The 16721-nt window shown below is 37.3% G+C and overlaps 1 protein-coding gene across 1 annotated transcript; it reads left to right on the plus strand.

The window, feature by feature from the left end:
* Nucleotides 1-478: 478 nt before the first annotated feature.
* On the plus strand, nucleotides 479-14159 carry LOC18442845 (uncharacterized). The gene is made up of 5 exons (XM_011628199.3): nucleotides 479-1507; nucleotides 8564-8673; nucleotides 8832-9203; nucleotides 10853-11600; nucleotides 13774-14159. The coding sequence occupies exons 1-5, from the start codon at nucleotides 1297-1299 to the stop codon at nucleotides 13854-13856; spliced, it is 1524 nt and encodes a 507-aa protein (XP_011626501.2). The 5' UTR covers nucleotides 479-1296; the 3' UTR covers nucleotides 13857-14159.
* Nucleotides 14160-16721: the final 2562 nt, after the last annotated feature.

Raw genomic sequence — 16721 nt, forward strand, 5'->3', positions numbered from 1 at the left:
ATGGACTTATAGATAGAATAGGAGACATCCATAAGAGAGAAAAAATGAGTTGATTGGTTGAATTTTAGAGAGAGAATGAGTAATTGGTTGAATGTAGAGAGAGAAAATGAGTTAATTGGATGAATGTTAGAAAGAGAATGAGTTAATTGGTTGACTGTAGGGAGAGAAAATGAGTTAATTGGTCGAATATAGAGAGAGAAAATGAGTTAATTGGTTGAATGTTAGAGAGAGAGAGTGCCACAATTTGAGGTATATTTGAGTGCTTACGTTAGAAAGAGAAAGTGCTATCCGATAAGCATGCCGTATTTTTCTTGATAAAGTCAAAAACTTCAACCTTCAAATTCTTGATTTCTTAACAAAGTGAAAATCTAAGCCACCACTTCTACTTGCTTCTCCAACACAAAAGGTCCACACCATAAATAATTGATAACAAATATAAAAAGTTAAACTCCACCCTCTCTCTCTCTAAAACTCCAATCTCACCCTACTTCTCTCTCTAAAAGTCCTTCCTACTCACTCTACCCTCCCTTCTCAGCTTTTACTTTCTCTCTCCAAAAGTCCACTCTCTCTCTAAACCCCCTTCTCGCAAACTCTCTCTCTCTAACAGTCCACTCTCTCTCTAAACCTCCTTCTCACAAACTCTCTCTCTAACAGTCCTTTTCCTCTCACTCTACTCAAACTCCTCTCTCTAAAACTCTTTCTCGGACACTCCCTCTTAAAGTCCATTTCCGCTCACTCTACTCTAACTCTTCTCTCTAGAACTCCTCTCCACTCTCTCTCTAAAACTCTTTCTCACACACACTCTCTCTCTAAAGCTCTGTCTCACACACGACCCACTCTCTCTCTAGAAGTCTTTTTCCTCTCACTCTACCCTCTCTCTCTCTAAAGCCCTTCGTCCTCTTCCATTCTCTCTCTCTATCCTCAATCCACGTCTCTCTCTATCTCACAATCTCTCTTCCATTATCTCTCTACTTTTTAAAACTCTGAACGCAAACACCAATTTCCCTCCTTAAACAATCTCATTAAGATCTGTCAAAGCCTCAGTAAAGGCCATTGCCAAAAGCCATTGTGAAACCCTAGAAATAAACAAAAAAACCCATGACCCCATTCTCTGCAACTGCTTGGATTGATCCTCCTTAACGCCTGCCTGAAACCCTAAGTTACCAGAAATTTCAGAGCAAAAAAAGGAAAAAAAAAAAGGCTTCATGTCTTGGCAATGGGCACACCAGAGAGGACTCTCATGGCCGTGGAGGCCTGAGGTTTTGGAATTCTAGTGCAAAAAGGGATGTTTTCGCCATGGGCAAGGCTGAAGAGGAGCAAGGGGTGCTTTCCATTGATGTCTTTGTGCGAGAAGAGCTCAGCCATGGCTGTGAAGCGTGTAAAGGATTTATTAGTTTCAGATGCTTCCTTCTTTTGTTTCTTGGGGTTTCTGTTCTTCTCTCCTCCATGTTCTGGTTACCTCCATTTTTTCCAAGGCATCGGCCATTCACCAAGGGTCATTTTGGAGGTATTTTACTTCTTCTTTTTTTGACATTTTATGGATAATTATGGGGAATTTTGTGTGGATCTGGTGCTTAATAAACAACATTTTGGCAACTGATCAGTTGGGAGTGAAACATTGCCAGATCTAGGCTTTCTAGTGAGTGGCATTGTATCGATTGTCGGTTTCCGGGTTTCTATAGTGGATCTGAGTGTTTGTTTTAGTGACATTGCTTTGTCAAGATGGGTTTTCTTTTCTGATTCTTCCAATTTTTTCCCAGATTGCTACCACTGTTCTTTTATATCAGTCTGGATTTGGTTGTAGGGTTTCTATCATCAACTTGTTTTGTCAATGGATGTTACTCTGCATGGATCTCGTTGGTTTTCTGAAGGATTTTTAGAAGGGAAAAGTTTATATAGAGCCGAGGCTCTAAACAATCAAATTCGAGCTTACCTCAAAACTTTCACTAGAAAAGAGTTAGTTTTGATGCCCAAATATCCTCAAATTGATCATCTAGACATCAAGATGCATGGACATGAGAAAAAAAAATGGAATTCAAGTTTTGGAAATAGTGTATTTTGTAAGACAATTTTGGACAGTCAATTTTAAAGATTTTCATAGATATCTCGATCTACACTTTTTTTGAAGCTTTAAACTTTATAAATAAATATGAAAATATATTTAAGGCTATCAAAAAAATTTCCAGTATTAAAACCACATTCCTCGACACTATTTGAAGGTAAGCTCTAATTGGATTGTTTAGAGCCTAGGCTCTAGACAAACACCATAGTTAGAATTGATTTACTTTTTTTGGTGTGAACCAGCATTGTTGTGGGAGCATCCATAAATCAACTTTCACAAGATCTGGTCTTTGCAAGAAATAATCTATGTTGACTACAAGTCTCGTGGGATCTTGTTTCTTGTGTGTGATGGATAACGTTAGTGTTACATCTGAGAGTCTGTTTGGTCTCATCATATTTCAACTTGAGAACTGGGATAGTTATCAGAATATGCTGAATTGACAATATGAAGATATTGGTTTATGATAGACAATTATATAAATTAAACAAATTCATAGAAATTATGGTTTCTTTTATTGTTTGATTTAACTATCCGAATATGCTGAATTGACCATGTGAAGATATTGGTTTATGATAGAAAATTATATAAATTAAAGAAATTCATAGAAATTATGGTTTCTTTTAACGTTTGATTTTTTTTAGAAAATATGGTTTTCCGGTAGGGAATTGTAGTAAATATGGTTTATGTGGGAAAAGTCAATGATTAAAAGATATTTTTTGTTTAAAAAAATTCAAAAGATCATTATTTCCTAATTGCTAAAACAAAAAGAATTTTTTTTTTTTTTTGTGATTACTTGTTAGGTTTAGTGATAGAGTTTGTTCGATTGTGCTGGATTGCAGGTTGTTTGAACTGGCATTGTGATCAAACTATCGCAAATTGATGCTTGGAATATATTACTTTTGTTACAATTAAGAAAAAGGATATTTCATTTTTCTGTTGAGAAACATTTAAAAGATCATTTTTGTACCAGTTTACTTGTTAGGGTGAATGCTAGTGTCAGGAATAGAGATAGGTTTGATTGCATTCATTTGTCTAGTAAATTGTTGAATGAACCTGCAATGCTGTGATAAATAATTGATTTTGATGATCTCTAGGGGTACTATGCTCCATCTCCAATGCAACTCCTCCGGAGTTGTAACGCTATCAATTTCTTGTTATCAATTGCGATGTATCCCAGTGAAAATCCTCAAGAGGATATTTGAATATACTACTACCTTAACTTGTTGTGGATTGCCATTTTCACCTATTTCTGTGATTTTTTCATGTGAATGCTAACCGTTCTGTCATTGTCAAGGGCTCCCTTTATTTTTGCATATGAATTTATAATAATAAAAAAGAAGAATATATTTATCATTGCTAAAATGATGGATACCTCTGGAAAACCACTTGGTAGGTGTCAAATTTATCTCAGAATTCTAGAAAGGTAAAAATAGTGCATGAACTTGAGTATATAAAGGTTTTCATAAGTACATTCTTTTGATGTATGGACAGCATATTTGTAGATAGCCTAGGGGTGAGGATTCACTTTACTTTTGAAGTCTCTATCACCGAGACATTTCTTCTGATATTTTTTGGCGCTATGGCCGCAAAAGGTATTATTGAGTACCACTGATTTGAGAGAAGGCAATAAGAACATAAGCAACCCCATTTTCCATTTTTGGGATTTATAGCCAAGCCACATGCTTGTGTTCATGAGTAATGTAAATGAAGTAAGTACTTGTGTTCAATGTACGGAGGAGGTCCCCAAGCACTTGCATATATTTGCAAAAGGAAGATCACAATAATGGGAAATATACACATAAAGCACTTATTGGACAAACAAGAGTTCCTTCATATGTGGCTCTATGAATTCGCGGACTGGTGACTAGACCTTATGTCGACCTAGACCTTACATATTGTCAATGCCCAATCTTTCAATTGCACAATGCACACTTATTACAATCTTTATTTCCAATGGGATGAAAATGCTCCCCCAACAAATAGTGTGGAGTATTCAGAGTTACATCTCTCATTCTATAGGTACTGGGGCAGAAAGAACTAGATCATCGCATGGGCGCTATTTGCCAATGTGGAGTATTTCAAGGTAATCCACTAGTTGGAACATAACAGGGAAATATTAAAGGTAAATCTGTCAATCTACAAGTACTGAGGCAGAAGATTAAGGACCAGCCATCTCATGGGCAATCTCTATCTCTGAATTATGGGGAAACAGCGGGTTTTACCTATAATTAATATGCTAGGTAATCCACATGAGAGCCTCCTTCTGGGGGTAAGGTAAAGTTGAATTTTGACGGAAGCTCCAAAGGCAATCCATGCTGCACTTTGTGAGGGTTTTAAGAAATCATAAAGGCAAAATTTTGTAAACTTGCTCCATCCGTGGCCGGAACTTGATGAAGATCAAGCTAATCTAATTTTAAAAGCTTAATTAACAAGTCTTGGTCTATGTTTACTTAGAGAAGAACTGGACTTGAATCATTATTAATGGTGATTAAGCCTATTTGTTTGGGCAAGCCAAAGGTAGAGTGCCTATGGAGATTAGCATCAATCTTCTGATAAATATTTGATGTAAGTTCCAAACTTACTGTTGCGTTCAAGAGCATCTGGACAGAATATATTGGCTTAACCAATTATTTTGTAAGTGCAGGATCAGGGAGAAACTCACTTGTCAAACATCTCATACTCAATCTACTCTCATAGTTTTGTATATGATTTACTTTCCTCTCACAACTTTGTATCTGATTTATGTATGGAGATCATGTACATCTCTACAACTATGTATCAAATATGGCTATTGATCATACAAAATGTGGAGTAATCCACTTATCATAACCTTTTGCTCTTTAATATGTTAAGCATTGCTGTTTACACTTTATGTCATTATATTTCTAAAGAACGGAGAAATATTACTGAACAATATGATTTTTGACATGAATAGAGTCCATTTTCTTGAATAAGGCTCTTCCTAATAGTCACAGATCTCCTGCATTGTCGGCATGGACATGTTTCTGGAGGAAATAGAAAGCACTATAAAATTGATAAATCATGACAATAGCACACCATTATCACCCACATATCCTGCGTTCCAAACAACAAGACGACCACAGTTTATTGGTCTATTGGTGGTCCATAATTATTTCATTTGACAAAAGATTTCACTAATCTAAATTGGTAACATTAACCACTACTGGAAGCATCATATATGGACTTTTTATTTTATTTTTTGATTAGTGACTTTCCCATTTGGTTTTCGATGCGCCCCCAGGCATAAAATGATCTTGCAAGATGATCTATTAGTAGGGATTTACCTTGACACGAGTGCCCTGTTATTGATACTATATTCATGTAGGAGGAGGCAATGACCGAAAACAATACATGGCATAACTGAAAATCCAGACAATCATACTCTTTTCAATGAAACAATTGAGTACCTTAAGTTTTGGACCAAAATTAGGTGAGAATATTGTGGATCAAGGCTAAGAGGATGAAAAAAATTGCCACTTGAATTGCACAACTAGATCAACATTAGAAATCTGAACGTGGCTAAGTCTAAGAAGAAATGAGCGTCATAATTGTCAATTTGGATCTAAGCAAAACTTGGGAGAAGGACTTGCTGGCTTGGCGACCCTAGCAGTTGAAAACTATCCTAAAATAGGGAGGGATCAAGGATGCCATGTTGACATTTATCAATTGTGCCATATGAGCTTTGATCAGCACCATTTTTGGGTGGATAACCTGGCCTAAAACTTCAGATCTGATAGAGGATTATATATTTATTTTGACAATGTCTAGGAAATTTGGACATTTCTCCTGCTTGAAATTGGGACCGAATGATCTCAGCATATGCAGCCTACAAAAGAACAATTTGGCGAGTCTCGACATCTGGTGGTGCCCGCTAGCTACACAAGATTGTCAACTGCGTTAACATGTCCTATGTCACGTATATCGCCTTAATTCCCTTCCATGGGTGCTCCCAAGTAGGGCCTCAAATTCTTCCTCTGGAGTTTGGAAATCTATTCTCTACAGCCTCTACCCCTTGAAGCCTCACATCTGTTTCGACCCCGGAACTGGCAATCGCATATTCGCATCAGGTTTTGGTCAGACCTTTGGATTGGCTATACCCCTCTCATGGTTTGCTTTGCTGAACTTTTTTGCCTAGCCAGAAACCTAGATGCTTCAATTGCTGAACTCCTTGCTCCCGAAGGGAACTCCGGGGCCTGGAATCCCAACTTCTGCAGAAATCTCTGTGACAACGAGATCCAGGCCTTTCTGGAAGTCTCCTCTCTTCCTCACTCCTTTTACCTCCCCCTTCATGGCGAGGATAAAATCATCTGGTCTCCTGCCCCTTCCGGTGTTTTCTCAGTTTCCTCCTTTTTATCATAAACTTACTGCCTCTCTGCAGGACCCCTCACACCCACACTCTATTGTTGCCAAAGCCTGGATTCCCTTCATCGCCCCCCCTCCCCCCAAGATCCGAGCCCTTAGCTGGATCGCTGTGTCGGGAAAAGCCTTAAAGATCGATCAGCTCCAAAGGAGAGGCTTGATGATCCCCAATTGCTGTGCCATGTATCTGGAAGGTGAGGAAACCAACTCGTACCTTCTCAAGTTGTTCAATTGGACTTGGGTGACACCCAAGTCTGTCCCCGAACTTTTCCACCAAAGGCTCTTCTTCCTGTGGCCCAAATGAGGCACTATGCTTTGGAAAGCCGCGGTTGCAGCTACCCTTTGGACTACTTGGATGGAACACATCCATCGTATTATCCACCTGCCATATCACTCACCCGAGGGCCTTGATTGATGACATCATGTCCACGGTCATCTTCTGGGCCACCAACCACAGCAGCTTCAAGCTCCTTTCCACTTCCAACTTCCACCTTAACTGGGCAGCGATTCTCCACCGGACCCAGGCCACATCAAACTCAATTTCGATGGTTGCTCCCTTGGCAACCCGAGCTCGGCAGGTATCAGGGGCATCTTTTGAAACCACGAAGGCACCTCCCTCTCCTCTTTTGCCCTTCCTATTGGCCGAGCAGACCCACCACAGCGGAAGCTCTCGCTCTTTTGGAAAGCCACAGAAACTTTAATCCCACATCGGGTCCAATTCTGATAGTGGAGGGCGACTCTTGAAAGTCATTTCTTGGACCTTAGAAGAGGTCCCCCCCTCCCCCCCCCCCTTTGGAGACTCGCAGCAGCTTTTGACGAGATTTTTGACATTTGCAGGCATACTCCAGTCTTATTGATGCATACCTGTGCGAGGCCATCCATGAGGCCGGTGCTTGATGCCCTGCTAAGGAAGGAGCTTTTCAGGCAACTCTTTAGCACATACTTTTTTGTAATCTTGGTGACCTATGATTTTTGTAATCACATGCTTGTATAGCATTTTTTGATACTACCACCGGCCGGGTGGTTTTTGTAAAGAGCTTCCTTTATGGTTAGCCTATTTTTGTAACTTGTATATTCTTTACAGTTAATACTAAGTTAACAGCTTAGAAAAAAAAAGGGGGATTTAATCATCTTGTCCATGTTCTCTAAAGTATGATCAGACTTATAACCCCAAGGCCCAAACAATATTTATTGGTAAAGGAACTTATTGGCTGAAGAGCAGTATCCTCTATCATTTGTTATTGGTCTAGTACCATGTGAAAAAGCTGAAATGAAGGTGAAGCTGTATATATTTATCAGTCCTTTGACATGTATCTTTTATCTCTTGCCTCTGTCCTCATGTACCCTGCAGATAAGTATGCTTGCCTTTGGCCTAAAAGCAGGCTAAACTACCTACCTTTTACTCCTTGCATCATTTTCCTTTCTGTCTTTCGGACTAGTAGTTTGAAGTCTCATAAGTGAGTTAAGTCCACTGGATATGAGTTTCAAGCATTATTGTTTCGAGTGAGATGTTCTGTTAAGGCCATTTTTAATGAATTTTAAAGTGATAAATTTAGGGTAAGTAACTAATAACCAAAACACCCTTGGGATCTCTTGACCACAAATATGTAAAGCTTAGCTGCACATATCCTACAACTAGGGAAGTTTAAGAATGCGTTATCGAAGTGCTGATAAGCTAGGCATGAAAGCTTGTATCGAATGGTTTCCATGAGTACTCCATACCTATGTTATCATTTTATATTTGTTTTCGCTGATTTGAAGATTCTGAAGACTTTGGTTTGGCACCAGGCCAAAGCAAAGGAAGACCCTGATATCTTTGGCCCAAGCCGACATTTTTGGAGAACCAGAAATGCCACTTTTTCTCCATGCTGGTTCCTGTGGTCAGGATCTGCAGGAGGCCACCTTTATGCATGATAACAATTTTTCCTTTGGGTTGACCCTTCTAAAATCCATATTTTGGGTATTTTTATAATCAGTGTTGAATGTCTGTTTTGATTAATGTTCCTGCCTTCTTTTGTTCTTTTTAATGATAAGCAATGTGCCTTTTTTGACATAAATAAAATGCCCTTGTTTCGTATTTTCGTATTTCTTCATCGAACTGACAGAGCTTTCCTTTTTCAGCTACGATAGAAGCAAGCTTTAAACTTGAAAAATCAGTCTTGTTTCTGAATGCAAACATCCCAAGGCTTGAGTATGACATCCTCGAAGAAATAGGTGTCTCAGACTCCAGGGTAATTTTCTTCTCCTACTGGCCAACTGCCAACAATTATTTTTTAACTTGCTCTTTTTATAATGGTCTAACATTCTACAGATTCTGGTGGTTATTCTATATTTCTCTTCTAGTGGTTTACTGTCTTATTCTCGGTTCTAATTATCTGTACTTATCCAGGTGGTCATATTATCTCTTGAACAGTTGCCTGGGTCAAATTGGACTAATGTGGTGTTTGGGGTCCTTCCATCTACCAAGAACACAACTATATCTTCTGCTGGGTTGAGCATATTAAGGGCCTCTTTTGTGGAATTGGTTTTAGAGCAGTCCCAACTAATCTTGACGCCATCCATATTTGGATCCCCTTCCTTTTTCCAGGTGTTGAGGTATCCTGGTGGCATAACAGTTGTCCCTCCTCAAAATGCATTTCTTTTGCAGCAAGTGCAGATTCTTTTCAACTTCACCTTAAATAATTCTGTATATCAGATTCAAGAGAATCTTGATGAGTTAAAGAACCAGTTGAAGAGTGGGCTGCATCTTGAGTCTTATGAGGTCTGACTTTTCTCCAGATTATTTTCTGATTGCAGGCTTATGGGCTAGTGATATATGATTAATTTGTTTATGTTGAAATGATTGTCTTTATTTCGTATAACATATTCGTCAAATGTCAAAATGTCTGATTGGTTGGCTTTTTAAATAAATGGTCAAAAAGATTATTGATTTTTAAAATGAAAAAGCTTACGTTTCTTCCATGGAAAGCAGTTTTGCTACTCATTTGATGAAAGGAAAGGTAACCTTACTACTCCTAACTATAATAATAAGTGTGAATAATTCTGGATAAGACCATCTCCTAGAAAGACTTCAGAGTTTTGGTCTAGATTCAAGGAGGTTATGGCTGGCTTAGAAGTTGATTTGGTCCATGTTGCTTTCCTGTAGCTCTTTCGATTTTGTAGTTGGTTTACATCAGTGGTTGTTGTTCTAGATTATCTATTGCTCTTTGATTTACAGCATCTCTTATTTGCATATATGTACAACATGCCCCTATTTATCTTGGGAGGCGATTTCCTTTCTTACTAGTAAAGCTACTTATTTATATTGAAATGGTAGAAGCACATGCTTTTTCTCAATTAACTTTTGCAAAAGACTAAAAGTCATAAATATTATAATCGTGAAACATTAACTGTCCATAATACTATTTATATTGAAATGGTAGAAACACGCTTTTTCTCAATTAGCTTTTGCAAAAGACTAAAAGTAAAAAATATTATAATCTTGAAACATTAGAAACAAGTGTGATGTCCCTTGCTTCCTTTCCAACCCAAAGTAGGCTTCTTCTTGTCTCTTGTTCTCATATATGATCAGCATGCTCGTAACTATTTGTGAAGGGCAGTTTTCATTTTTATAGTAAATATATTCACTTCTCTAAGTATTTTTAAGCAAGGACTTGTATTCATTTATCTCAAAGCAGTATAATCAATTATGATATTTTGTTGATGGCCTCGCTGCCTTCAAACTCAAGTTGGACCCAAGTATCCATGAATTTCGTTATTAACTTGGGGTACCTTATCACTCTCTCATGATTTCCAGAGCACTGTATTCCTTGGTGTAATTACATGTTACAAACAAGTTCAATTATTTCTATTCTTTATCCAGTCCCCTTCTAAAATAAGGAAATGAAATTGTGAATACTTTTAAATGCACTGAACTGTCATAAGTTGCTATACACTATTCTGAAACCGACAATGCTTTTGAATGGACCTCCAGTTTGTACTATAGTACCATGTGGCCAGATGTTGGACAACGCCCAAATAGGCAAGGGCTTTTTTCCTGTTGTGAAGCACTCCTAGGAGGGAATGTTGTAGTTCCTGTGCTATATGTGAAAGCACTCCCTCAGGGGGCAGAAAAGCAGTCCCAAACTTTTGCCTCAAAATAGCAGAAAAGCCTCTTCAACTTCAGAAGTCTTTCTAGCTTTGCTATTGGGTATAATGATATAATGATTATCCAGACGATGTCTTAGATGGTTCCTCATGTATCTTGCAACCACCCAAACCCAACTACCTCCACCCCCCAGAGAATAAAAAAGACAGAACATACAACCCCACACAAACTTCCTAATCATCCTGATGGTCTTTAAAAAATAAACTTCTTTTTTGGGTGAATCTTTACCTAAAGAACTCACCATTGATTTCTCATTTCTGCAGAATCTATATGTTGAATTGACCAATTTGAATGGTTCCACGGTGGCTCCTCCAATCATAGTTCAGGCATCAATTGTGCGTACAGTCCGCAACCTCCCACTTGCCCAGCCAAGGCTAAAACAGTTGGCCCAAACCATCACTGGCTCTCCAGCCAAAAACCTAGGGCTTGATCATTCTGTCTTTGGTAAAGTGAAGCAAATCCAGCTCTCCTCCTTTCTTCAACACTCTCTCAATAATAGCACGAGCCCTGCTCCATCACCCCAATATCAAGGCTCGCCACCACCACCACACCACCACCACCACCACCACCACCACCACCACCACCATCACCATCACCACCACCATCACCATCACTCTCACTCTCACCATTGCCACCACGATGGTCAAGCTGCTCAGTCATCTCAAGCTTCTCCTCCTCACTCTTCTTATTCTTTTCCTCGCTATTCATCTATTCCTCGCAATCACAAGGTGGCCCCACCACCCTTCACATCGCCCGAGTATAGTACTAGGCGGCCGAGAAATGGAGCCTGGAAAGGGGGTCAAGGAGACAATCATTTTCCAGCTTTTCCCCCTTGTGGCGATTTGCAGCCCAAGAAAAGGCATGGAGCTCACCCTCCTGTGCCCCCCTCTTCCGACTTGCTTGCAGGACCTTCACCACTGCCTGCAGTGTTCTTTGCACGTGTTATACCTCCTCAGGGTGCCAGCACTATACCACCTGCCTCCTCAGCTTTCGCGCCATTGCCATCTTCGGGTGAGTAATTCTTGTTCAGTTATTTTAACCATCAAAGTATAAAATTCTTGTTTATTTATTACTTTAATTTGCTTATGTGAGGTTTGTGGAAAGTGATTGATTTTTTTGAAAGCTGATTGGCAGTGGGCCTAGAGTTTGGATTTTTGCTAAGGTATGGTATGCAATATGCATCTAGGGCATCGATAGTTCACTATCAAGATGGGCAGTGGAAATGAAACTATACTTGTGGGTTGAATGTTCATCATTAGCATGATTATTCGTCTCTATCATCCATGTTTAGAAAGCACACATTCGCCCCCCAGATGTGTATGATGGCCATTGATTCTTATATTTGGGTTGACGTTTATGCTTTGTTGATGGCTGAAGCTGATGCTTTGGAATTTGTAATTGCGGAAAGAATGAAATTAGTTTAACTTACCCTTCAGAGGAAAAAAGATAAGTAATTTCTTAAAAAATATGTGAAAATTTTAAGTTTTTATACTTACCTGAGATTTGGTTCGAAATCACCTTATCTCAGGCTTTCAGCCAAGGTTTGAGATATTGGGGAGGGCCTATAGAATATGATCATATAGTGATCACAATCCCATCACCTTGAGGTTATCACTGTTCTGTTAATGGGTTGGACACTGTCAGAGGGTAGTAAATCCCACCATACAATTTAATTAATGAATTTTATGCCCCTACTTTCTACAAACAGTTTGAATTGTATGCCCCTACTTTTTGCAAATAGTTTATGGCCTTGGTGGCATGGTGTCCTACTCCTTCTCTGTCCAACCATTTGATTAGATGATGGTGAACCCATAGTTCATGTTTGTTACTATGATGACCACATGGATCATATTATATATTTTTCCTATTGGGGAATCAGGATTTCAGCACTAAAAATATTGTGCCAAATGCCAAGTAATACTTGTTTCTGAAAAAGTCGTTTAAAAAGAAAGGATTCGAGTTACCAATCAAAAGAAGAGGAGGATTTTCACTTTTCCAATATTTAATGAGCAGAGTACCCTTTTGGTGTGAATAGTGGCTTAATTGGCCAACTAACCATTAAATGGACTTTGCTAAGGGCCAAAGATTGGCTGGTGATGAAGTTCAGTAAAACGGTTTTCCCATGGTTCCTATAATCAGTGATGAATCTTTCTTAATTGTTAGTTTATTCTGCTTCTCATTTTGGTGCTGAGATGATAATCGATGTTCACAATAAAATGGGGAAAACTCTTCATTATGAAGCATCAGGTTCTTTCTGTCATTTTCAAAGCGGTCAAGGTTGCTCTTGCTGGTTTTCTACTTAGACGAGGATTTGCAAATTCTTGCATGAATTTCTTAATTACTCCTAAATGGAAATAGAGAAGTATTTCTACTAGGTGGGTGGGTTTTAATTTTTTCTGTTTGTACTCCAAATTAGTTTTTAACCCTGTTATATGTCATACCATGACTGATGAATAAACATATGGGCAAGCTTTCTATGCTTCCCCTACAGCATAAAACTTATATACTTCCCCTTATCCAACCATCCATTCTGAATGGAGGGCTAAGATTGCGCCAATCACAATGTAAAGTCTCTACACTATTTTAATTTTAATTTTTTTTTCTATAATCTATTTTGACACCAAATTATGGACGTCCAATCCTCTATTAAACTCGCACTAGCAAAAAATATAAAAACAATATTTTTAATAAAATAAAATGACCAAAATACTTCTAAAAGTTTCAAGGGGTATTTTGGTCATTATATTTTATTGAAAAATTATTTTTAATATTTTTTATAGGTGCGCCCCTATGAGAAGATGATACGTACCAAATTTCATATTCATACAATTTGTATAAAAAAAAACTAAAAATAAAATACTTTGAGACGTCGGATCTAAGATCAAACGGTAGGTGGCTCTCTTGATCAAAATTGGACGGCTGGATGGTAGGGGAAGCATAGATCTTCTATGCTGTAGGGGAAGTATAGAAACCTTTCCCTAAACATATTGTCCACATTTCTGGACATTTTTTAGTTGATTGCTCTCTTCTTTTCTTTTTAGAAAAGGTTGATTTTCTTCGTCTTTTTTCTTTTTTTTTACCTTCTTGATCTGCATCCTATATATAAATAGCCAATATCTGATTAGAGAGAGAGAGTGAGAGAGAGCTCTTTATTGATGTGATGTTGGGTTTCTATGCTTTGCAGCGTCTACTACCAGGATGAGTGTCTCATTGGTGCTTGTCGCCTTGTCGTCATGGGGTGCTTTATTACTGTGTAATTTGAGGTGAGATGGGAGCAGTTTTGTCTCAAAGGCCCCACCTCAGGTTGCAAAGCGACCCGGTGGTTTCTGTTCTTGAATCACATACAAGAATAGCCGATGTGGGTGAAAACCTGCTGCCACTTTGAAGGTTGGTATTTTTCTGTGTATATACGCGATATATTTTCGGTGTATCTCAGCAGGCTGTGTTGTATTTGAGGTCAAAGCCACAGAGGTGGCAGTCCTCTCCTTTGTTGCATATGTGATGTTGTAACTCTTTCTCCACGGTGAAAAAGAAGGGGTTTGGCCTGTATTACAGGCAATGTTTTCCGTATTTACCTGCCCCAACAATTCACCATTCTCACTTTCTTTAGGGCTCATCTGGATGCCGTTTCGATGCTGCTGAGGCGGCATTCTTAACTTGTTCTGTTGGCTTCTTTGGATGCTGCTTTCGGTGTGGTTGAGCTCGAAATGCACCAGTCTATTACTATTGACTGGGTATTGAAAATGTTGCTATTACCACGTTTATAATAACAATTTTAAAACATCTTTTAATTTATTTATTTTTTGCTACGATTGTACTTTTTGGAGCTGATAGTGTAAAAAGTAAAGAAAAAAGAAAAAGATATATGATTAAAACATAAAAAAGAAAAAGATATATGATTAAAACATAAAAAACTTCTTTGCTTACATGTGGCTTAACTAATTATTTTTTGAAAATTAGGATAATAGGGAAATTTATCAAAATGCACAAAAACTTATCAATTATTTAACATTAGACAAGGTTTTTGAGGCCATGTAGAAATGAGGCACCTCTTAAAAATCTATTTTTGAAATGGATTTTTGGATTTAATTTTTAAGGACATGTAATCTCTAACATATCATCATGAATATGAAAAAATAAATAAATTTTGAAAATTAAAAATATAATTTTATGAAGAAAACATTTGGATCGTTAGTTTCAGTTGTGTTTAGATGGACTACCTATTTGCATCCATTTTTAAGATGAATGATTTATAACTTGGGATGGCATATTGTAGAAATGTGGTCCGGCCTGTATGAAACAATTTTCCTTTTTAACATTTTATACCTTTTCAATTGTTCCGTCAAGACCAGACCATGTATGATCTATATTTTGATAGGATTTTTGAAATAAATCAAAAGACATGAAGAATTGTTAAAATAGTTCATTTCACACATACATTTTGATCTTCCCAAGATAATTGACATTTTACTTCCACATCATTTTATGAAAAATATTTATATTGGACAATATGATGAATGTACGTCAAACATCAAAACAAGATAACGAGTCCACCTTGAGTACTCCTTAGGCCAATGCAATACATCTATGCATCAACCTGAATCTCTCTCTGTCTCTCTCTCTTTGAAATTAAAGATAGGAAATATTTCATAGCCACTGAATAAAAACTGATTTTGAGTTAGCAAAACTCGTCTAACCTAATTTAACTGGACTCATCAAGTGGGTAGAGGTTATAAGAAATTTTTTATTCTAATTTAATTAAGGAAAAAGTTTATATAAGTGCGGGGCTCTAAACAATCGAATTAGGGTGCATCTTAAAATTTTTATTAGAAGAGGTTATTTTGATGCTCAAATATCGTCAAATTAATCATCTCGATCTCAAGATGTGTGGACATGAGAAAAAACTGGATTTCAAGTTTTGGAAATAGTGCATCATGTAATGCATTTTTGGACAGTCAATTTTCAAGATTTTCAAGTTTTCGTAGATTTGTTGGATCTACAATATTTTTGAAGCAGTAAATTTTATAATCAAAGATGAAATATATTTTTAAGGCTATCACAAAGATTTCCAGTATTGAAACTACATTTCTCGACACTATTTGAAAGTGAGATTTACCTTGATTGTTTAGAGCATCAGCTTTATACAAATCGTACCCTTTAATTAATAAATTTTTTTTTTAGGAAGCATGGTGATTATTAGTGAACACAGGGCTTGATTTCAAGTTTCCAACTATACAGGCTTTACTTTATAAAAAAAAGTTTGTCATAAATTTTGTAAAGTTTATGGGGGTTAGGCATCTGATAAGTAGAATCAGTTATGATAATGGAAACCAAGTTCAAGTTTCTTTACACCATAAAAAAATAAATTAAAGAGAACATTTGGCACAATGGTTCGATTTTTCACATGGTTGAGTGAAACATGTCAAAATATTTAGAGAAATCAAAATAAAAAAGATGGGCATATGGGTATTTCAAATAAAATATCGGAATAAAAATGAATGGTAAGAAACGAGGAGCCATCATAATCATTTCCAAATAAAAATTAGAGAAGATCCGTAGGAAGTATTTTAGTTGTGATTTGGTGTTTTTTATTGAATTTGGCAGCTAAAATCTTTAGCATGTTGTGCTTTTGATGGCCTTCAACGCGTTTTTTTTACAGTATTTTGATTGTCTCATTAGAACCCCTTTCCTAATTTAGGGAACTTAGTGATTTATGCAGTTGCTACAAGGCTTATGCTTAATGAAAACAAAGTAAAAATCCGTGTTCAAAAAGATGATGGTTCTAAAATCAATTTCTAACATCGACAATGAAATTTAAAGCTAAAAAAGGGATATATATTTTGTGGATCCATCTACTATTTTTTCACCTATCTTGTGGATCCATGTACATTTTTTTCGGGCGAAATGAATGGTTTAGATAATGCGTTACTGTACACTATTTTTAGGACAATTAGATGGTCAAGGTCAAGGCCGAGATATATCAAAACATTTACCATAAATAAATAGATGTACAAAACTCATCGTTAAATTTTCAAATACTCAATATATATCCATGGAAGCATGCTATGCAAAAAGATCCCAACACGAACACACAAAATAACTCGTTCAAGGAAAGTCAGCTCTTACATGGCT

Source organism: Amborella trichopoda, chromosome 1 (genome assembly GCF_054954075.1).
Source record: "Amborella trichopoda isolate Santa Cruz 75 chromosome 1, AtrichopodaSantaCruz75HAP2 v2.0, whole genome shotgun sequence".
Classification (NCBI taxonomy): Eukaryota; Viridiplantae; Streptophyta; class Magnoliopsida; order Amborellales; family Amborellaceae; genus Amborella; species Amborella trichopoda.